This window comes from Carex rostrata, chromosome 10 (genome assembly GCF_964058835.1).
Source record: "Carex rostrata chromosome 10, lpCarRost1.2, whole genome shotgun sequence".
Taxonomy (NCBI): Eukaryota; Viridiplantae; Streptophyta; class Magnoliopsida; order Poales; family Cyperaceae; genus Carex; species Carex rostrata.
The window spans coordinates 5,352,210-5,373,793 of NC_135927.1; the positions used below are offsets into that span (position 1 = coordinate 5,352,210).

General features: G+C 32.4%; 3 protein-coding genes and 1 non-coding gene across 4 annotated transcripts; 3 read left to right on the forward strand and 1 right to left on the reverse strand.

Annotated features, from left to right (window-relative positions):
• The first annotated feature begins 2,084 nt into the window (after positions 1-2,084).
• On the forward strand, positions 2,085-4,952 carry LOC144560195 (sugar transport protein MST1-like). Its single transcript, XM_078309372.1, has 4 exons — positions 2,085-2,220; positions 2,659-2,984; positions 3,463-4,095; positions 4,509-4,952. Exons 1-4 carry the CDS (start codon positions 2,085-2,087, stop codon positions 4,950-4,952), a joined length of 1,539 nt encoding a protein of 512 aa, XP_078165498.1.
• A 443-nt stretch (positions 4,953-5,395) lies between these two features.
• TRNAR-ACG (transfer RNA arginine (anticodon ACG)) lies at positions 5,396-5,468 on the forward strand. The gene has a single exon. It is a non-coding gene; the product is annotated as a tRNA-Arg (tRNA).
• Positions 5,469-9,192: 3,724 nt separating this feature from the next.
• LOC144560164 (annexin Gh1-like) lies at positions 9,193-12,440 on the forward strand. Its single transcript, XM_078309346.1, has 5 exons — positions 9,193-9,356; positions 10,563-10,708; positions 10,973-11,191; positions 11,732-11,944; positions 12,030-12,440. Exons 1-5 carry the CDS (start codon positions 9,281-9,283, stop codon positions 12,324-12,326), a joined length of 951 nt encoding a protein of 316 aa, XP_078165472.1. The 5' UTR covers positions 9,193-9,280; the 3' UTR covers positions 12,327-12,440.
• A 2,886-nt stretch (positions 12,441-15,326) lies between these two features.
• LOC144560165 (uncharacterized) lies at positions 15,327-19,608 on the reverse strand. The gene is made up of 6 exons (XM_078309347.1): positions 19,352-19,608; positions 18,380-18,508; positions 17,482-17,555; positions 17,211-17,340; positions 16,232-16,546; positions 15,327-15,847 (listed from the first exon to the last, which is right to left on the reverse strand). Exons 1-6 carry the CDS (start codon positions 19,478-19,480, stop codon positions 15,560-15,562), a joined length of 1,065 nt encoding a protein of 354 aa, XP_078165473.1. The 5' UTR covers positions 19,481-19,608; the 3' UTR covers positions 15,327-15,559.
• Positions 19,609-21,584: the final 1,976 nt, after the last annotated feature.

The window sequence follows — 21,584 nt, forward strand, 5'->3', positions numbered from 1 at the left end:
ATTAACAGTGTTCGTTTGACTTAATACAGCGAATCACATCCTCTCCATTATCTGAAAAGAGAATCTTTTACCATTAGTGAATTTGGACCGTTCTTTTTAACTTGTCACAAATCTCAAAGCTCAATAATACCGCCCCCCTACACAAGCTCAAATCTCAAACCATCTGAGATTAAATCTCAAACCGTAAAGTGAGGAGGATCCTCTGCGGTACCTGGCGCGCAGGAGCTGGATCCCTTAATACAGCATACTAGTCAAATACCTTCTCATTTTAACTATATTATTTATGCGCTGCATCAAGTCAAATGAGCATTGCTAATATCCTTACCGATCTTTTCCATGAAAATTTGGTACTTTTTTAATAAGCACATAATTTGCTTAAGAGTATATTGTCTAATTAAAAGCGAATATAACTTTATGAAGGGATAGAACTGAAGAAATCCTGTTCCAGTTTAATAAAAAAAAAATTATATATTTCACTTAGATTTTATGTGCTGTTATTATATTTTAATCTAACTTGTTATATTATATTATGTGCTGGTCTTTTTTTGAAAGAGGGGTTTCTATTGGACCATATTAAGGAATTAATTATTATTTTAATTGTGCAAATCATGAGATATTAAGCTTTCACTGTTCAGTAGTTTGTTTCAATAACAAATATGATAATTTCAAAAAGAAAGAACATTTCTAGCTTTAAAATAATTAAATATAATATATATGCAATTAATATTATTAGAAGTAATTTATTCGGCGTTAGGCCCAAAGAGTATAAATGACTTTTGGGTTTAATATTTCAATATGCTGACAAGACGCTCAAGGAGACCTCAAAATATCCGATTTTACTTTTCAATAGCATTAGAAAAACTATCACATATATTATTCATGTAAAAATAATTAAACAGGAAATTTTTGTTGAAGGAATTGAGTAATTTAAATAATAAATAATTACTGAATATGTAAATAAACAGTCAATGTAAAATTTATTATTGTTACTTAGTATTAATAGTTATTATTGTTACATTTAGTATTGCTAATAAGTATTATTTACTTAAGAATAAAGTCCCTCTAGATTTTATTTTAACTACTTAATTTTCTTACTTAAAAACTAAAAACCCTATTATATTATATTAAATCAGAATTATTGGTAGTAACGCCTGGTCACTATTCACAATTGTCCACCTCATTGTGTACAATTTTTTTTTGTCAAGTTATCTCAATTAATAAATCTCTTTCGGATATTCTCAAGAAATAAAGCATGTTATTTTAATATTAATTTTCTTGAGTCAAATTGTTTGGAGTCAGAGCCCCATGACTTCTCAATTTAATTTAAAAGAAAGGAAGAAAACTATTTCTTTTTTTAAGAAAAGAGAGGAACCAATAAGCGCAAACAGGAAATGATAAATATTTATCTAATGAATTATTTTAATTAATCAATGACAAATTATTCGAATTATTTTATTTTATCTAATAAATATTTATCTAACCAATAAGCCCCAGACTTCTCCACAGTGCATTGGTATAACCGAATCAAATTAATATATTTAATTTTAATTGGATTAATTCGGTTAAGCCAAATTACTACTAAAAAATCCAACTCATGATATACCAATAATATAAGTTCTAATTAATTTGATTATTTGATAATTTCTGTACTATTGCGTACAATAGTATATTACATTTTATTATTAGTGATATTTAATTGTCAAATTGAATTGTAAACAGAAAAAATCAAATTACCATAATTTTAAACTAACTGAACTAACTAAATTGAACTATCGTTCTATCAATTAGCTAGCTATTTTATTTAAAATAATTTTGATTCCTTTAAAATTAAATTAATTTAATCATTTCATCACCTCTACGTTTGCTGTTCTTTAATTTGATTCCTTGAATTTGATTGACAAATTATAAAAGAAATTATTAATTACTTACTGTATTTAATTTAATTAATAACTTCTTCTCAATGCTCTATATATACTTGGCATTTTAGTTGATCTTCTCTCATCCACAACACTCTCTCTCTCTCTCTTCTTTCTCTTTCTCTCTGATATATCAATCTCTGTGTTAATTAGTGAAGAGAAAGAGAGATGGGTATGGAAGGGATTCATCTGACAAATGGGCCCACAACCGACTATGGTGGATCTCTTACTTTCTCTGTCATACTCACTTGTATCATGGCTGCCTCAGGTGGTCTCATATTTGGTTATGATATTGGAATTTCAGGTCAGCATATATATATCCATAAATATATAAATAAATTTCCTAATTAGTGAGGCTATGATATTATACATGTATAATGTAGATTGGTTCGTCCTATCAATTAATTTTTTTGTTTTTAAAATTCAATCAGTCGATCTGAACCGTTTAACATGATATTCATATGAAAATGTACATGCAAATTACATTTTACATTTTCTTATCACTACTTGTTGAATGTTCTAGCATGGTAATGTATTTGAAAAATATAAAATCTGATTTACCAGTACATTTTCACATTGTGATTATCTTAAATCGTTCAAATCAACCGTTAAGACTTTGAAAACAAAGATATTAATTCATAGCACGGACCAATCTATGCTATATTGCCTCATTCTTTACTAATCATAACAAAAATTAATTACTAATGAATTCCCTTCTTCACAATCTAATCTACTTTTACAGGAGGTGTTTCATCTATGCTCTCCTTCATAGAGAAATTCTTCCCGAGTGCCCTTCGAAAAATGATCATGCACGGGCCGCAAACAAGCGTGTACTGTTTGTATGACAGCCAAAGTCTAACAGCATTCACATCGTCTCTATACATTGCCGGCTTGTTCGCCTCTCTTGTGGCGAGCAAACTCAGCAAGAAAATAGGCCGAAAGGCGATTATGTTGCTTGGTGGGATGTTCTTCTTCATTGGTGCTGTTCTCAATGCCGCAGCTGTCAATCTCGCCATGCTCATTATCGGACGTATGTTTATGGGTTTCGGTGTCGGTTTCACTAACCAGGTATAATTAAACTCATGAAGAACATCAACATTTTTTTTAAATCAACAATTTCTGCATAAATTTGTGTTTGTTTCACTTTTTTGATACATTTTTACAGAGAGAAATTAAATATTAGTGCCTTAGATTGTATCAGTGTATCAGTTTGTTTATGAAAATTCCATCAAATGTGTTGTTAGCTTATTTTTATACTCATGAAGAACATTATCATTTTTTTAAAATCAACAATTTCTGCATAAATTTGTCTGTTTTGTTACTTTTGATGCATTCTTAGTTTTTTACAAAGAGAAAATTTCAGTGCCTAAGATTGTATCAGTATATCAGTTTGTTTATGTAAATACCATAAAGTATGTAGTTAGCTTATTTATAATTTTAAATCTTGTCAATCTTCCTCATAAGATTTTCTTCTTTGCTCAACTAACTAACAAATTAGTTAATCAATGAATAAATAAATTTTTGTTTTGTTTTCTTGACACAATAGTCAACTCCAGTATATCTAGCTGAGGTGTCACCGGCACGGTGGCGAGGCACCTTCTCGAGCGGTTTCCAATTCTTCCTCTCACTCGGTAACCTCATAGCTAACGTGGTAAACTTTGAAGCGAACCACATCAAAAAATGGGGATGGCGTCTCTCCCTCGGCCTCGCTGCTGCTCCTTCGCTACTCATCGTCTTCGGTTCAATATTCATAACCGACACACCCAGCAGCCTGGTTCTACGTGGCAAACTAGACGCTGCCAAATCAGCATTGCAGCACGTGCGGGGCCCAGATGCAGACACAGACAGTGAACTAAAGGACGTGATCAAGTCGGTTGAGGAGTCAAAACACAACGAGGCAGGGGCGTTTAGGAGGATTTTCATGAGGGAGTACCGGCCGCATCTTGTGATGGCGGTTGCCGTGGCACTGTTTTTTCAGTTAACGGGAGTGATCGTGTTGGCCTTCTTTGCACCGATCTTGTTCCGGACGGTCGGGTTTGGAAGCAATGCCGCTCTCATTGGTGCTGTCATTTTGGGGTCAGTGAACCTGCTTGCCACGTCATGTTCGACGGTTATGCTTGACCGGTTGGGCCGTCGTCCTCTGTTTATGATTGGTGGGGTTGTCATGGTCATCTGCCAGGTCAGCAATTGATATATATTTTTTGTTTTGAATAATCAAGCTGAGTCAAATAAAAATATATATTTTTCCAAACCTTATTGTTTGTGATACCTCCTTAATTTATCCATGCTAATAATTTTTAAATTTGAAGTCATGGGCTTCATTTTGGGTTGTATCAAAATTGTGGGTCTAAATATGAACAGTAATATTTAATAATGGGCTTAATTTTATATATATATATATACCCAAACTTAAACTAAACATTTATGGGCTTTTATTTTTTTTTTATATCCTCTGATTTTGACCCATATTAAGCAAATAAACAGACTGGTAATTTAATTAATATCATGTATACAAGTGTCTTGTTGTCTTACAAAAAAAATAAAAAAAAATTAATTCACATAATTTGCCTCACATTTTATCGTCTGATAAAGGTTGGAATTGCATGGATTATGGGAGCACAATTAGGAAGCAGCGGTGCGAAACAAATGTCGCACAGTTACTCGGTGGCAGTGGTGGTGCTAGTATGCGGGCACGCAGCCGGATTCGGTCTATCGTGGGGCCCACTCAACTGGCTCATCCCTAGCGAAATCTTCCCCGTTGAGATTCGTTCTGCTGGTAACGGTATCAGTGCTGCTGTCGGGCTCTTCTGTACTTTCATTCAGACCCAATTCTTCCTCTCTATGCTTTGCAAGTTTAAATACGGCATTTTTGCGTATTACGCCGGTTGGATTGTAGTGATGACATTGTTCATTGCATTCTTCATGCCGGAAACTAAAGGCGTGCCACTTGAGTCGATGAATGCAGTGTGGGCCCGGCATTGGTACTGGAAACGGTTTGTCAAGTGTGAAGAAAAAGTTGATGATGAAGCTACTTAATTAATTCATTTGTTGTTTAAAGTGAATTAGCTAGTAGTACAAAATCACTAGCTAGTTGCTTCACTTTCTTTAATTCTATTCATTTGTTGTTTTTCATTTTGGTATTTATTTATTTTATTCATTGATTAAAACAGCAAAAATATGTGAGTGCTGTTTTTTGAGACGGTTGTGCATTAACAGGATAAAATGCATGTATCCTGGTTAATTTATGAAGAAATAAAATACCACAGAAATGGTACTTTCAATTTTACTGCAATTCTATCCATACAATGATCCCTACAAATGAGAACAAAGAGAAATAAATCATTCACCATAATGCAATCGATTAAAAAAAAATTCATGCTTAATTCTACAAATTCATGTCAATTAGCAAAACCAAACCTGAACGACTCGAAAAGAGAAAGAAATATAAAGATTTAATGAAAAATTAAGTAATCAACAAGGACTCCGTGGCCCAATGGATAAGGCGCTGGTCTACGGAACCAGAGATTCTGGGTTCGATCCCCAGCGGAGTCGTATTATGATTATTTTCTTTTTATACTTTCTCATTTTGAACTCTGGGCTTTGGAGGCTAAGAGCATCTTCTGCTGATTTTTTTTTTTTGGTAATATTTTTTGCTTAAATTCGTACTGTAACAAAATAATTTAAAGGAAAAGTTTGAATGTATTTTGTTATGAACGACTCATCAAATTTTAAATTTTAATGGTCCTTGTAATTGATAATTCATCATAAAATCATTATAACTCAACCGTTAAAACTTTTGAATTTGAATTTAAGGATGCTATTTTTTTTTATTTCTAGAGTATTGGGGGTCAAATTATCTGGTAAAATAACATTGAAAATAATACTCGCTAGAACTGATAATTTTATCTGTAAAGATAAAAAATAAATATTGTTGAAAGTTAATATAAAATTATAAATTACAAACTAAAAATATCACCATTACCGATTAGAGTATCCACAAAGATACTAACACTAATAAGTATTTTTATCTTCACAAATAAAATAAATTCTTTTAATATATCTTTTTGCTTACTTCTTCCTTGGATTTCGATGAACTCATCTGTCGTCTGATCAATTTTAAAATATTTGCAACCACTTCAATATTTGTCCATGATTGCTTGTGGATCAAACTTGCACGAATCTCAAAGCAGATCAAATGACAAAAGAGCCTGAATCCAATACTCAGCGGATAGCCTAAGAGACTTCTTAAGTTAATTAGTGATAATATTCATTCCAATTAAACTTCTTATTATCTCAACGACTTTAGATATCCTTTTTATCATTAACGTTCTTTATATTAATAATCATTTATTATTCATTTTTACTTTCATAACTAAAACATCTCTCTCAAGCTTTTTTTTTCCTTAAGAACATAAATAATAAGAAAGAACTAAAAGTACATTATTTAACAATGACAAAATGGGGTTGATCAAGTTGTTTTTTATTATTAATTTGCACATTTTTTATGAATTATTCTTATAAAATTTATATTTATAACTAAGATGATTGTGGGACCATAAAAAACTCTACTTTGAAAATTATAAAAAAAAATATGATGATGATCTAAATAAAGGAATCATACAAAATATTTCTTATTTTATAAACCAACTTTTAAGAAAATAAAGATTGATATTGCATTATTAATGCAAGAGAGAAGCAGTTTTTCAACTGAATAATTAATAAAGGTCAAACTTATATACAAAATTAAAAATTTAAATAATGTTGTAATAATATTAAAATAAGAGGCTTCAAATGCCTCCATTTTAAAAACTACGATAACTTATTACATGTGATTTATATCATTTTTTCAATACACACGTAATTATGAAATTTTAATTTTGTTTTGATTAGTATCAAGCGCTTGCAAAAATATACCAATGTAAATTATGAACATTGATTTTTCAACTTATTAATTCATATAAAATGAAAATTATAAAATGATAATATTTTAATGTACATATAAAGAAATTAATATCAATCATATCACACTATTTATTTTGACATTTTAAGTTTTACAATTTTTTAATTATTAGAATTTTAAAAAGTAGATGAATGATGACAATTTTGAACCCTTCTCTACAAATAATTATGTTAATAATGCACCACAACCTACCTAGCATATGGTTGTTTCCTCAAAAGTTGATGCATTATCTACTAATTAATGGCATTGAAAGGGAGAGAAAGGAAAACATTATCTTTCTTTCCTAAAAATATACATTTGTGGATTAAGTGTATGTCACCACGTCGACCCTTTATTCAATTGCCCCACCACGTGGCTGTCCGTATGTACATCTGTTCTAAAACCAGAGCATTGTTTCACATCTCCAAATGATATCCCAATTTATGTCTTTCATACTATGCTGTCTATGTACCTTTTTGTGATCATAATAAAAGTTTATGATTTTTTCCTTAATTTTCAATGGAAATATTTGATTGTTTTTTTTCTAAAATTAATAGTGATTTTTGACACAAATAGACTCCAATCATTATCTTTTTACTAAAAAAATGTGATATGGGATCTTGACTTTCATTACTTTTTAAAAAGTAGAAAAAAGCATAATTATTAGTGTCAAAGTTGAAAGAAAAGAAAATCTTAAAATGCCCCACAAAATCCTCTAAATTAATTGTTTTTTACTGTTAAAGTACATAAAAACCTTCAACAAAATCTCCAAATTTTTTTATACAATTCCAAGGCTTTTACCTACGCCATATCAACAATACTTTCAACCATACGATTCTATATTTTTTTTTTCCTTTTTTATTACAATCAGAGGGCATGTAATTTATTATACTCTCTCTCTCTCCTCAATTTAGAGGAGAAATATATTCATATTTTTCTGTACAAATATCTAATTGACTAATCGTATTTTTTTTACTTCATAAACGTTTAGAATTGTAAACAAATGTTATGTATTTTAAAAATTTACTTGACTGTATCTGTATGATATTTCATTGAATTTATCATTTTAAGAATTTAATTTATTAAATACAATAGTGATTTATCTAGAACCAACAAATATTTATTCATGTTAATTTCATTGAATATAGAAAATAATAAATGTTATTTTTTTATTGGAGTTTGAGGAGTAAAAACAACTGTAAATGTGTGATGGATGGACAAGAGTCGCCATGTCTAATCCTGTGAGACAATATATTTACACTTATTATTAATTTGTTACATAAACTTTTAGAGTTGTAAAGAAATATTTATGTATTTTCAAATTTTACTTAACTGTATGATATTTCATTAGAACTTAACAAATATTTTTTTAGACAAATCTACAACTGTAGTATTAAAATAAACATTGGCTCAACATTTTCTGACTAGCATAAAAGATCCAAAATAAAATAATTTTTCTAAGATACTATATAATTTAATTAATTATCCATAATTACTTTCTTAACAAAACCAAATTCATTACTAAGGAAAGAAAAAAACATTCAATCAAAATCACCACATTAGTATTTCCCATGACCCGTGTACAGAGTGGAGATAGTAAACAAAACAATGCACCAACCACGTGGTTCACCTTAGCTTCATCCAATCAATCGTCGCCACGTATTCCAAATCAGTGGGTTCCATCTCTTGTCCTTTTAAATCCCAATCCTCCCGAGTCTAAACCCTCTGATGTAACAGAACGTTTATGTATAGACTAGGCCGTCGGATTAGAATCTGGACCAATTCGATTGAGATAAAATGCAAAGGGATCCTTAAATATTCGTGTGATTTCTTATCGGACGGTGTATATATAAAGAGAAATATTCTGTTACCTCTGAGTTAATGAATTATTGTCGTCTAAAATCCTATTCCTGTCGAGTTAAATACTCTGAGGTAATATAATATATCTGTTTAGAACGGGACTGTCCGATCAGAACCGGACCAAACCGGCCGAGGTTAAATGCATAGGGATTCTTTAATATTCGTGCGAGATTCAAATAGATGGTCTGGATCTAAACAGAGATATTCTGTTACCTCAGAGGATATGAATCTGTCGGCTCCATCTCTGTTCCTCTTAAATCTCATTCCTTCCCAGTCTAAATCCGCTGAGGTAACAGAATATATCTGTTTAGATCAATACCGTTCGATATGAATCTGGACAAATCCGGCCCTAGGTGAAATGCGCAAGAGCTCTTTATATTCGTGCGGATTCTTATCGAACAGTTTTAATAAAAATAAAAATATTCTGTTACCTCAGAGGATAAGAATTAGTCCGGTCCAGTACTTGTCCTATTTAAATCCCATTCCTCCCTTCGCACCTTCTCCACTACATTTTGTTTTTGATCAGATTTCTCTTGCTATTTTCGAAGACCTTGATCGAGAAACAATGGCGACTCTTACTGTTCCCCATTCGATCCCCTCTCCTCAAGAGGATTGCGAGCAGCTTCACAAAGCATTCGAAGGTCAATTTTTCATCTCTCATCCATAATTTCTTAAAAATTTTGTAAGGTTTGTTGATCGAGAGATGAGAGTTGAAAGGAGCTGGTTGAGATGATCGCTGATCTATTTAAGATTTGATCAAAAATTTTGTTAATGATTTTTGTATGTGATGATTTAAGCATTTAAGCATTGATCTTTCAGTACTAAGGCGATCTGATTTGTTCTTAGTATATGTACTCCCCTAGACATTGAATTGCGGTTTATAGTGATAAATTGATTGAAGGTCAAATTTTGATTTGCTATCCATTTCTTTGATTTAAATTGTTATAATTTTCTCAAGGACTGTTAAGAGATGGCAGTTGAAAAGAACTAGTTGAGATGATCACTGATCTACTTAAGATTTTATCAACATTTTGGTTAATGTGTTTTGCACATGATGATTAAAGCATTGATCTTTGTAGACATTGAAATATGTAAGTGGGCATTAGAACCATTGACCGGGGTTTGATAAAGTTATTAAATAAAAATGGCAGATTTAATAATTTAATCAAAACAGGTGGTGAGCATTCTTTGAGCTTAATTGTTAGCTCCTCCCAGTTGATGTTTGCGGTTGGTGAACATAATAAAAATATCAATAAAAAAAAACATAATAAAATTTATTTTTTAGGCATGTATTTTCTAATTATAATATTACAATTTATTTATATTATTTTATTTGCTAGCTATTTTCTAATTATAATATCAATAAAAAAAAACATAATATTACGCATAATTTATTTATATTATTTTTTTTCGTGGCAGAATTTAGTCACCAACAGATTGACACAATCACTCAATTTCCATACATTAAATTAGATCACAGACACACGTCATTTTTCTTTATATATATTTGAATATAGTGAGGCTATGGTATTATGCGTAGCACACATTGGTCCGTACTTTGGTTCAATATCTCTAGTTACAAAGTCTAAATAGTTGATGTGAACCATTCAACATTGTCATCATACGAAAATGTACTTGATAATCAAATTTTACACTAAAAAAAAAAAAAACTTTTTTTAGATAGGTAGAAAATCACTTTATAAGAATATTTATGTGGAATTGTAAGGATATATGTTTTGAAGTTGTTTCTGTGCAAAATTAAATATGTTCATTAGTCCAAGGAGCAATTCATATATACAAGGATTTACATTAGTAAATGATATACAATTAAAATATATTGATTGCAGGGTGGGGAACAAATGAGAATTTGATAATCTCAGTTCTTGCTCACCGCAATGCGGCCCAAAGGAAGGCCATACGCCAAGCTTATCAGGCAACTTATGGCAAGGATCTACTTGAATCTCTTCTTCATGAGACCCATGGAGATTTTGAGGTCTCTCTCTCTCTCTCTCTCTCTCTCTCTCTCTCTCTCTCTACATCTTATTTGGGCTGTGTACACCTTAGGCCCAGATTGATTCTTTGGGCTACACATGGATAACCAAGGCCCAATTAATTTAACAGCTTACTTTATAAATAACATAAACATAATTTGAGGAATATTTGATACAATATAAAGATTAATTGAGTTTGCTAATCTTAGTAGTGATTTTAGTGCTATGAAAATTATCATTTCTGATTCGACTTTTGCTCTGCACAGAAACTACTGCTATTGTGGACACTGGAGCCTAGCGAGAGAGATGCAATCTTGGCCAACGAGGCGGCAACCAAGTGGCACGCAGCGAACCGTGTTCTTATCGAGATCGCATGTGCGAGGTCATCAGAGGAGTTGTTTATCGTTAGGCGCGCGTACCACACGCAGTTCAAGCGTTCTCTTGAGGAGGATGTGGCTGCTCACACCAAGGGTGACTTCCGCAAGGTAAACAATTAATTAATCTGATAGGTATGTAAAAATAGTCATTCCGTGACCAGATATGGCACGTGTGCTGGTCACATGCTGTGACCATGCGTGACATGATCATCCTTTGAAAAATTGGCACAACACGGCACGCAAACTGGTATGGTAACGACATGGCATGACACGTGGTCATACGAATCATGTGTGGTCAGGACCATTAGATATTGCTCTAATGGTGAATTTTTAATAAACTGCATGACTAATGTGCTGTAACCATCCATCCAAATTTGATCACGCCACAACATGGTTGATTGTTGTTGTGTCCCATTTTATATATAATGCACTTGTTTGCTTATAAGAAGTGTTACTTATTGGATTTTAGTTGCTATTGTTTTGTTTACTTTGTTAATTGTGGCACCCTTACAATTAGTTTAATTGATTAAAAGCTGAATTAATCTTTCAAAGCCAATACGTAATATAAATTTACACTTGTGCAACAATTGTGTTTTGTAAAAGACATGATTTTCTCGTAACCAATTGAACGTTACCTTTCTACATCAGCTTTTGGTACCACTTATTAGTGCATATCGGTATGAAGGTGCAGAGGTGAACATGCACCTCGCAAAATCAGAGGCCAAATTGCTCCATGACAAGATCTCTGACAAGGCTTACAGTGATGAAGAGGTAATCAGGGTTCTGACAACCCGGAGCAAGCCTCAGCTCCTTGCCACATTCAATCAGTATAAAAATGAGTTTGGCAATGCAATCAACAAGGTAGTCTCTTATTAATAATTCATATCACCCAAGTTAACTCAAATTTTGAGTTCAAATTCATGCACAAAAACTTTCTTCATCTCAGGATCTGAAATCCGACCCAAAGGACGATTTCTTAGCTGCTCTGAGAGCAGTCATTCGTTTAATCTGCACTCCTGAGAAGTACCTTGAGAAAGTAGTGAGGCTTTCTCTCAACAAAATGGGAACCGAAGAAACTGCTCTGACCCGCATCGTGGCCACTCGCGCAGAGGTCGACCTCAAGTTGATCAAGGAAGTGTACCAAAGCCGTAACAGCGTGCCGCTTGAGAAGGCAGTGAAGCACGACACTCATCGTCACTACGAGGATTTGGTTCTTGCATTGCTCGGATGCGAGGAGAACTAATGTCAGTGATTTACCAGAAGTTGTTTTGAACTTTTGAGAGTTGAGTTTGCTTTATGGACTTTTTTTTTATCGGAAATATTGAATAAAGTAGTTTATTTGTGTGTTTTTGCTCAATGAATGATCCATCAGAGCTTTCTTTCTGTATTTTCTGTTAGGTTTTGCTCCATATCTGATAATAGGGGTGTGTGTTCAAATGGTCGGTTTTGTTGAAACCCAATTAAAATAGTCAAATTAAAATTTTAATTGGTTTTTAAAAATATTATTGTACCAATTGAATAACAACGAACAAAAAAATAAGAGAGATTAGATTTTAAAGAGTCAAAATTCAATACATATACAAGTATATTTTATAATCATAGAAATAAGTATCACGGTGTATATGAGTCTGACCGAAATAAAGAAAGATTAAACTGAATCAAATATGAAAAAAATCAAAGTAATTCAAAAATTTAACCGAACCAAACCATTTAAACCGACTCTTGCATTGCTAGGATCTGACGATAACTGATTTAACAAAAGTTGATTCAAACTTTTGATGGTGAAGTTTACGGATAGATTTTATGATCGGCAGTATATATGTGCTCTGTATTTGGTAGTGATAAATAGAAGCATTTGTGTTGTTTCGTCCCAAATATGTCTGGAAAACAATTTATTGGTTCGGTTATTGCAGAGCAGGATCCGAACCCGACCCAATTTTGGTTTTAGATAATAATAATGAGGCTACCTATTATGTATCACGCATATATTAATCCAAGCAATATCTATAAAGTTTAAATAATCGATCTGAGCCGTTCAACAATACTCTTTATATAAAAATATAGTTATAGATCAAATTTCACATTTTGTAAAAACCTTTTTACATATTTTTTTTAATATGTAAAACATCACTTAATCTAAAGATTACAGACCATTCAAAAATAATTATTTTCTACCTCAATTATATTATAAATTTTAAATTTACTTTGGAAGTACATTTTTCACATGAAAATTATGTTAAAATATTCAGATAAATTATTTTAACTTCAAAATTAAAAATATTGATCTGTAATATAAATCAATTTGTATTATGCATAATATCATAGCCTCACTCAATAATAATATTTGATTTTAAAGCTAATAAATATCATAACCGCGACCGGCCAGATATCTGATTTTAAAGCTTATAAAAATAATAATACCATGGCCTCTCATTTTTTAATCAAATCATAACCGTGACAGGACTTCATCATGTCTCGTTATTTTGAATAAAAAGAAAGAGATATCTGATCTGTATTCAACGATAAAGAAATGATAACCTCTAAACCTTAATTAAATGGAGGGTTTTCATATCACCTAAGGTAACTCAAAATTTGAGTTTAGATTTACTTTTGCACAAAAAGAGATTATGTGCATCTTGGATTGGAATGATTCAAAAGAGATTATGTGCATCTTGGGTTTTCATATCACCTACGCTTAATTAATAAAGTTGCTTCGATATATATTTTTTTATTAAAAAGTTATGGTACATTTCAATATAAATTTTAGATGTTATTTTCGAGAATTGAAGCTGTGACTTCTTTATTGACAAACAGAACTCATATTACTGTACTAAATAAGCTGCGACCTTTTTGTAGACAGACATAACTCGTGTCACTATACTAAATATGCGGTATATGGAAAATCTAAATTAAATATTGGGTGGGTGTGTGTGTGTGTGTGTGTCGGGGGGGGGGGGGGGGGGGGGGGGGGGGTTTAAATTCTAGGCTTGATTTATAAAGTTGTTTTCCTGTTATATCTTTCTATTATCTAAATTAAATTAAATTCGATAATTGATGGTCATCGGTGACCTATGGAAATAAGTAATGATAACTGTTGTTTAAAGACTACTTAATTATAATTACACTAAACATAATAAACTATGATGGTGAAAGATGAAGTACTATCAATTCTTTGACAGGAGATATTCGGCCACCTATACACCTTGCAAACATCATATGCAATTATAAGTCACTTATAATGTTAACAGCAACGGTGTAGAGGGTTAGGCGCACAAATAAAATAAAACATTAACATTATTCATGTCACCATCACATTACTTTTAATCAAGGGTTAGGAATTTTTCTCATCAAGTTTTTTATTTACTCCTATCAAATTGACTTTAAATAAAGAATTCAAAATGTTGAAATCGATCTACTTCTTAAGTGATGTATTTATAAATTTTTGAATTGATATAGTTGGTAAAAAAACGATGAATAATGAACGCATTGAAAGTTATCTTATGAATCTCTTTTTCTTCTTCTTTTTTATTGTTTGACTTTATACTAAATTAATTCGAAAAAAATATAAATTTAACACATAAACGCGTCATTTGTGAAGTATATCAATTTCAATAGTTTTGATTTGTCTTTTAAAGTCATTTCAATAAGTTTTGGAGTAAAGTTCACCAAATAAATTGGTGAGTTTAAGAACACCCTATTCTAATCAATATTCATTTGTTACTTATTTTGAAAAAAAAAAATGGTTATTCTTTGAACCAATTTTTTTTTATTAGTGAATTTTGATTCTACTCAGCACATAAAAAGATTGTAATAAATTTGGTGGTTCGAATTTCCATTGAACCCACAGCCGAATAAGTTTCCTGATCTTTCAAATCAATACTAAAACCATCTTGATTCTTGACATGTCAACTACTCACGAAGTTTCAAAATTTAAAACTGCTCCAGATAAGGACAATTGGAAACTTTTCCTTTTTTAGATAAATATAAAATCATTGTTTTTGGATGGTCCCTATTCTTTTGTAAATTAAAAATTGACTTTGTACCTATCTAAAAACGTAGTAAAAGGATTCCAAACTAAATATAAGTATATTTTAATATGAAAAATTATGTTGAATAGTTTGAACTGACTATTAAGACTTTAAAAATAGAGATGGATATGAGTCAGGATTGGGGCACAAAAACAATAATACAACTAGACTAAATCTAAAATACCTACTGGTAACAATAAACAATCAAAAGCTGGTAGAAGGTGCAAATAACATAACATACATGATACATTGGAGTATATATCAATATTACATATAACTACTGGTAACCTTGCAAAAAACATAGAAGAGAAAAAACACAAGGGATCTGAGGTAGGACCCACTCCTCTTTCAAAGAAACACCACTCTCTTTCTTTCAATGAAAATACACAAGTGCCATTTCTCTTGCTTTAAAAAAAGTAAAGCAAGTTCACAGTAATTTTCAAAGCAGTTACAGCAAAGTAAGGGTGCTCGAGCCACCAGGTGGCTGGCGGGACCCACCATAGTAGTCCCTTGATGTGGCTCCCTTCGCCTGAGTCCCGTCAGAGAAGATATTACTGCCACTCATTTCACGCCGCTTCGCCTCACTTAGAATTCTCTCTGGAGAGCTTTTTCCCGGCATTGCCTCTTTGAAAATACCATTCCCTGTTAATTCTTGGAATTTTTGCTCGTTGATCTTTCTATAAGGCTTTGTTACGGGTTCTTCGCTGAATGAAATGCTGCTAGCACCACCAGCAGGCTGTCCAAAAAGAAAAAAAAAATGATTAATGAACAATTAATATGCATCCATATCTATTTTTAAAGTTTAAATAGTCAATCCGAACTATTAAACATGATATCTATATGAAAATGTAGTCCGAGACCGGATTTTAAATTTTTTAGAATTTTTTATTAGGTTTTTAGATAGGTAGAAAATCACTGATTTTGTATGGTCCAGAATTTTCAAATCAAGTGATTTTCTACCTATCTAAAAGTGTAGTAAAAAAATTCTCAAAAATTTAAAATTTGATAATGTTTAACGGTTCAGATCAACTGTTTAAACTTTAGAAAAAAAATAGATACGAGTCCATAGCCTCACTCATTAATAAAACAAACAAAAAATGAAGAGAAAAGAAACACTCACATTTGAAACTTTGACAGATGTATGAATAGTTCTCGGCTTGGGATGTGCAAAGTCGACATTGCCCTTCAAATCCTCATTACGTGGAGCACGTGGCCGTGCAGGTGCCTCAGGTGGAGGCCCAAAAATGTCACTTCCAGTGAGTTCCTTAATTTTTGTCTCAGATATCTCTTTTGTTGTCTTTAAAAGAATCTCTTCTCTCACTAGACTCCCACTTAGTTCTCTCTGTTTCGCCACCTCAGTAAGAGAAGTTGGTTTTTTCGGAGAGGGGGTTTCTTGTGTGGCGAACGATATTTGACTCGTACCAGCCGTAGTTTTCTGGTACAAAAGAATAAAATAGCAAAAATTTAAGTTCCGATTCAAAATCGATCAATTAGAAGACCGAATATTTCTTTTAAACATGTTTTACATTTTTTTAAGTAAAGGGTAAAATGGGTATTATATAAATTTAAAATGAGTTTTAATAGAAAAGTCAATAAATTGGGTAAATTTGTGAGTTTTTCAAATTTAGAAGGGTATAAATGATATTTTGAATTTTATAGGGGGGATACGTAAGAGGGGTTTTCCTGTGTGGCAAATGATATTTGACTCATACCAGCCATAGTTTGCTGGTACAGAAGAATAAAATAGCAATAAATTATTAAGTTTCTATTCTATTTGATTGTCAGTATTTAAAATTAGGGGAATTTCATGTATACCCCTCAAAAACATCGAAATTACATATTTTCCCCTCTAAACTTCATAATATCATATTTATTTTATTGTCTTTTCTATTGAAACTCATTTTTAATTTATAAAATACTCATTTTAACCTTTAATAAAAAGATAAAAATATGTACCATGTCAGTCTTCTAATTGGCCGGTTTGTGGTTCATTTCTCTACTTTTGATCCATATTTGGTAACATTTGAAATCCCCCCTTAAAATTGATTTGAGAGAACTGGTACCTTATTATACCAGAAGAGGTAATTGATAAGTTTTACCTGAGAAATTTTGACAGAGGTCTTCGTATTGGAGCCAACAGAGGGTGGTTCTGATTCCCTGCTCCCATTTTCGCCCTCAAAAATGCCACTGCCTGCAAATTCTCTTAGCTTTGAATCGGAATAATATTTCCTGACACGTGAAAAACTTGTTATCAAAACATTCAAAATTATCTAGGCCTAATTACTCAAAAACCCTAGAAAATATGTGAGAAAATCATACTATGGGCATGAATTAGGTTCAATTTTTTTTTTTTTACCAAATTGATGTTACCTTTTGTTTATGTCATCAGCTTCTTGTTTGCTCATAGGTGCACCAAGCATGATGGAGCTGATATTATCAACAGGCTATAAACACGCACAAAAAGAGTATTCATTTTAAGGAAACTTTACATTGAACTCCACATATACCATAATATATTAAATGTACCCTTTAAGGTGGTATAAGATTGTACTAATTTAGGCTACTGAAAATCCCAAGTAAGAAGTCAAAATCATTGTAAGAAAGAATTGTGATAAGGTAATTTGTGTTTTTTCAGATTCCACCAAGATGGATTAATTATTTAATTATCATACTCTTTAAAGTCTTAATCTATTTCTACTGAATTTGAATTTGGTAATCAAATAAGCTGACAGTAACACTTCTATATTCAAGTCATAAGGTAAAATTGAGGTTTGATTTTTGAGAGAAATGGGGAAAAGGATCGCATCTAACTGGAACAATAAAAATGTTGAAATAAAACAGGAAATACTACAAAAAATATATACATTTTAACTCAATCAACTAATAAGCTGAAAACTAAGAAATGATCAATGTAATAACTGATAACTTAAGGGTTTTTTACAAAATTAACTACCCAGAACTTCATTTAAACCAGTAAATGTTAGCAGGTAATTTAGAAAAAAATTTATGATTTTCCACAAATGACGAGACAATTTTGCAAAATTGAGAAAGTAATTAGTAAATATGCAAACATCCCTTCCAAGTACCAGAAAATGTAGCTTAAATTAAATTAAGCTAATAAGGTGGAAAATAGGAAATAAGAAATAATCAATGCAACCACTGATAAATGTAGCTGGTAATTTCAGAAAAATGTTCAAATTTTCCAAAATACCAGCAAATGTATCTTAAATTAAAGAGCGAGAGAGAAGAAACAAGAAAGGGTGTTGACCTTGTAACCCTGACGTGATGCTGTCGCAGCACGCGAGGCTGCCGCAGCAGAGGGGCTCGGAGGGAGATCGTCGACCTCTTGTTTGGTCATAGGTGCACCAAACATGCTTGAGCTGATCTTATCAACAGGCTATAAATACACAAAAAGAAGCACATTTTAAGGAAACTTTACATTGAACTCTACATATATTATATGCACCCTTTAAAGTGGTATAAGGATTTTTGTTTTTGATATTTTATAGAGACATAAAGGGGCATGCTGAGATTTGGCAGTGATACAAAGATTGTACTAATTTAGGGTTCTAAAAATCTCAAATAAGAAGTCAAAATCATTGTAAGAAAGAATTGTGTGTTTTGTAATATTTCACCGAGGTGATTTAAGGATTTAATTATAATACCAAAAAAGTCTTAATCTATTTCTACTTAATTTATATTTGGTAATTAGACAGTAACACTTCTATATGCAAGTCATAAGGTAAAATTGAGGTTTGATTATTGAGAGAAACCGGAAAAAAGATCACATCTTTTCTAATTGGAACAATAAAAATGGCGAAATTAAACAGGAAATACTACAAAAAATTATATAAATTTTACCTCAATCAACTAATAAGCTAAAAACTAAGAACTAATCAATGTAACAACTGATAAATTAAAGGGGCTTCTTACAAATATTAACTACTACCAGCATTCTAGCTGGTACTTTTGCAAATTGAGAAAGTAATCAGTAAATATGCAAATATTACCCAAGTACCAGCAAATGTACACTAGTAATCTCAAAAAAAAAAAAAAAACTAAGAAATAATCAATGCAAAAACTGATAAATTAAGTGGCCTTCTTCCAAATTAACCATCTAGAACTTCGCTCAAATTGTACTTCTACCAGCATTTATACCAAAATGTACTGATTTTCCAAAAACAAGCAAATGTAGCTTGAATCAAAGAGAGAGAGAGAGAGAGAAGAAAGGGTGGTTGACCTTGAAACCCTGGCGAGCGGATGAGGTGGCAGAGGGGGTGCGAGGGAGATCGGGAGGTTGCCGTGACTCCTCCGACCACCGCAGCAGATTCGCCGTGGCAGTGTGTGACGTACGCACTGGCCTCGCCATTTCCCCTCTTTTCTTTTGAATTTGTAGAAAGAGAGAAAGAGAGAGAGAGAGAGAGAGAGAGATCTATTATTTCTCTCTCTTGTCCACCTGGCTTTTATATTGGAGTCTTATAGCAAAGCTGCAGGCTCAAAAACAAAAAAAATAGTGCTGGCCTCAGGCCTGCAGTTAAATACTGGAATTCAAATTCCATAAAGTAACCCAATCTTTGTATTTGAATCTGGATCGTCAATCTTTGTTTGGCACGAATATTAAAGGAAACCAGTGCATTCCACCTCGTGCCGGATTGGCCCGGTTATAATCGGACGGTGAATATTCAAACATAAAATTGAGTTAAGTGGATCAGGACCGTTTCATTATTTAAGGTTTGGTGCAATGGGGTGACGACAAAGTACGCTATAGCAGTTTCATCTACGTCAATTTTCATTCCAACGGCTCACAATTACGAGAACTTTTGAACTTGTGAAGGTTTTAATCTTTTGAACGAATATTAACGCAAATCGGACGATTCTGGACCGATTTAGAATAAACTTTGTCCGGAGGCCTTTGGATTAAAGAAATGTTTAGAATTTATACTTCTTTTAAGGCGCTTTTGAAGTGGTCAACCTTAAACGTACCGCAAATAGTTTACGCATATTCACTCCCAGTGACGTTGAAAAAACTAATTGGGTTTTGCTTGTCGGTGTTGGGCTGGATGCCTGCATATAATATTACCGATAAGTTTGTAATATATTGTGAACTTTTTGTGTGGATTTAGAGATTGGTACAGTCAACTAACGTGGGGGAAGAATTTTTGAACGCGCTGCGCTCCAAGACGGCAAAACCAAAACGAGATTGGGATCGTCTACAGCGCTCAAATACTCATCCAACGGATGAGAGTGCTGAAAGATTCGTGCTGCCCTTGAGTCATTCCAACAAGCTCCTTTGTAGAAGATCCAACGGTTCAAAACTTCATTAGAAAATTAATTTCCGTCCATCACAACAGATGAGCACCTCCTTAATTAGGATATTAAGTTATTAAAATTTGAACACACCAGCAAATTAATATCCATTATAGGTATAGTAGTATGATGAATTGCATAATTTGGTTGGGAGGGGGGGGGGGGGGGGGGGGGGCGGGGGGTTCCATTATTTTTAAACATAATTAAAAATAAGAAACTTACAAATAAATCATTTTTAAGAAAATATGCTAATGATTTTGAAAAAAAAAAAAAAAACCCATACTTTTTTGAGCCATTGCCTACAGTGAACAAATTTACCTATCTTTATTATAACCTGATATTTCTTTCCAGTCCCAAGTTATTTTTAGTCTAATTCTGATCAAATTTCTGGATCCGCTCATGTGATATATTTATTGCAAAAAAATGCTGCAAAAGTTGGGAATTATAACATGAATGAAATATGGCTTAAAGGGAGAACATAAGAATGAATAAATTAATTAATCTCTAGACCATACAAAAAACAAATAGAATTAGAAATAATCATAGCTCTTAGGACCATGAAACGATGTTTTGCCAACTTGAATGGTGACAAGACTCCACAACTTAAGACAAGGCTTGACTCATGACTCATCATGAGGCATTAATTAGAAATAATGTATATAACCAACAAACAACAAATTAGGTTTCAATGCCAACCACATTCAGGTTACCGGCTGGTATACCAAAAGCCAGATCCAGTCAGGTACCTGATCTAGGAGAGTGAGATCCAAATTTTTTGTACCCATGCATTCAAGGCAGGTATGAAAACAATCACTCGATCGGCTGGTATTTTCTTAAATAGATACGGTACCTGAGGTCAGGGGTGCCAATGAGTTGGCTTGTTATGAGCTAGCTTATTTGAGTCATGAGCGAGCTGACTTTAGAGGTTCGAGTTAAAATTTCATCTTAAAATCGTTACGAGCTGGACCGAATTAGTTTGCAAGTTGACGAGCTGACTCATTGGATTTGGTTGTATCATGTTTTAAGAAGAAAATAAGTTCTACAAACTTTTTGAACTGAGCTGGACAATATAAAATGCACACAAATTCATACAAATTCACAAAAATAATGCTTTACCGAGCTAGCTCGAGAGCTGACGAACAAGCTAGATCCTAGCTTGAACTTGT

What these genes read in the sequence shown, in the direction of transcription:
- LOC144560195 (XM_078309372.1), top strand. Translation starts at nt 2,085, where the DNA reads ATGGGTATGGAAGGGATTCATCTGACAAATGGGCCCACAACCGACTAT. An exon ending in TTATGATATTGGAATTTCAG is followed by an intron (nt 2,221 to 2,658) that starts GTCAGCATATAT and finishes CTACTTTTACAG; the next exon opens with GAGGTGTTTCATCTATGCTC. An exon ending in TTGTCATGGTCATCTGCCAG is followed by an intron (nt 4,096 to 4,508) that starts GTCAGCAATTGA and finishes CGTCTGATAAAG; the next exon opens with GTTGGAATTGCATGGATTAT.
- LOC144560164 (XM_078309346.1), top strand. Translation starts at nt 9,281, where the DNA reads ATGGCGACTCTTACTGTTCCCCATTCGATCCCCTCTCCTCAAGAGGAT. An exon ending in GCTTCACAAAGCATTCGAAG is followed by an intron (nt 9,357 to 10,562) that starts GTCAATTTTTCA and finishes TATTGATTGCAG; the next exon opens with GGTGGGGAACAAATGAGAAT. An exon ending in AGACCCATGGAGATTTTGAG is followed by an intron (nt 10,709 to 10,972) that starts GTCTCTCTCTCT and finishes TGCTCTGCACAG; the next exon opens with AAACTACTGCTATTGTGGAC.
- LOC144560165 (XM_078309347.1), bottom strand. Translation starts at nt 19,480, where the DNA reads ATGGCGAGGCCAGTGCGTACGTCACACACTGCCACGGCGAATCTGCTG. An exon ending in CCGCTCGCCAGGGTTTCAAG is followed by an intron (nt 18,509 to 19,351) that starts GTCAACCACCCT and finishes GTGTATTTATAG; the next exon opens with CCTGTTGATAAGATCAGCTC. An exon ending in GCTGATGACATAAACAAAAG is followed by an intron (nt 17,341 to 17,481) that starts GTAACATCAATT and finishes TTCACGTGTCAG; the next exon opens with GAAATATTATTCCGATTCAA.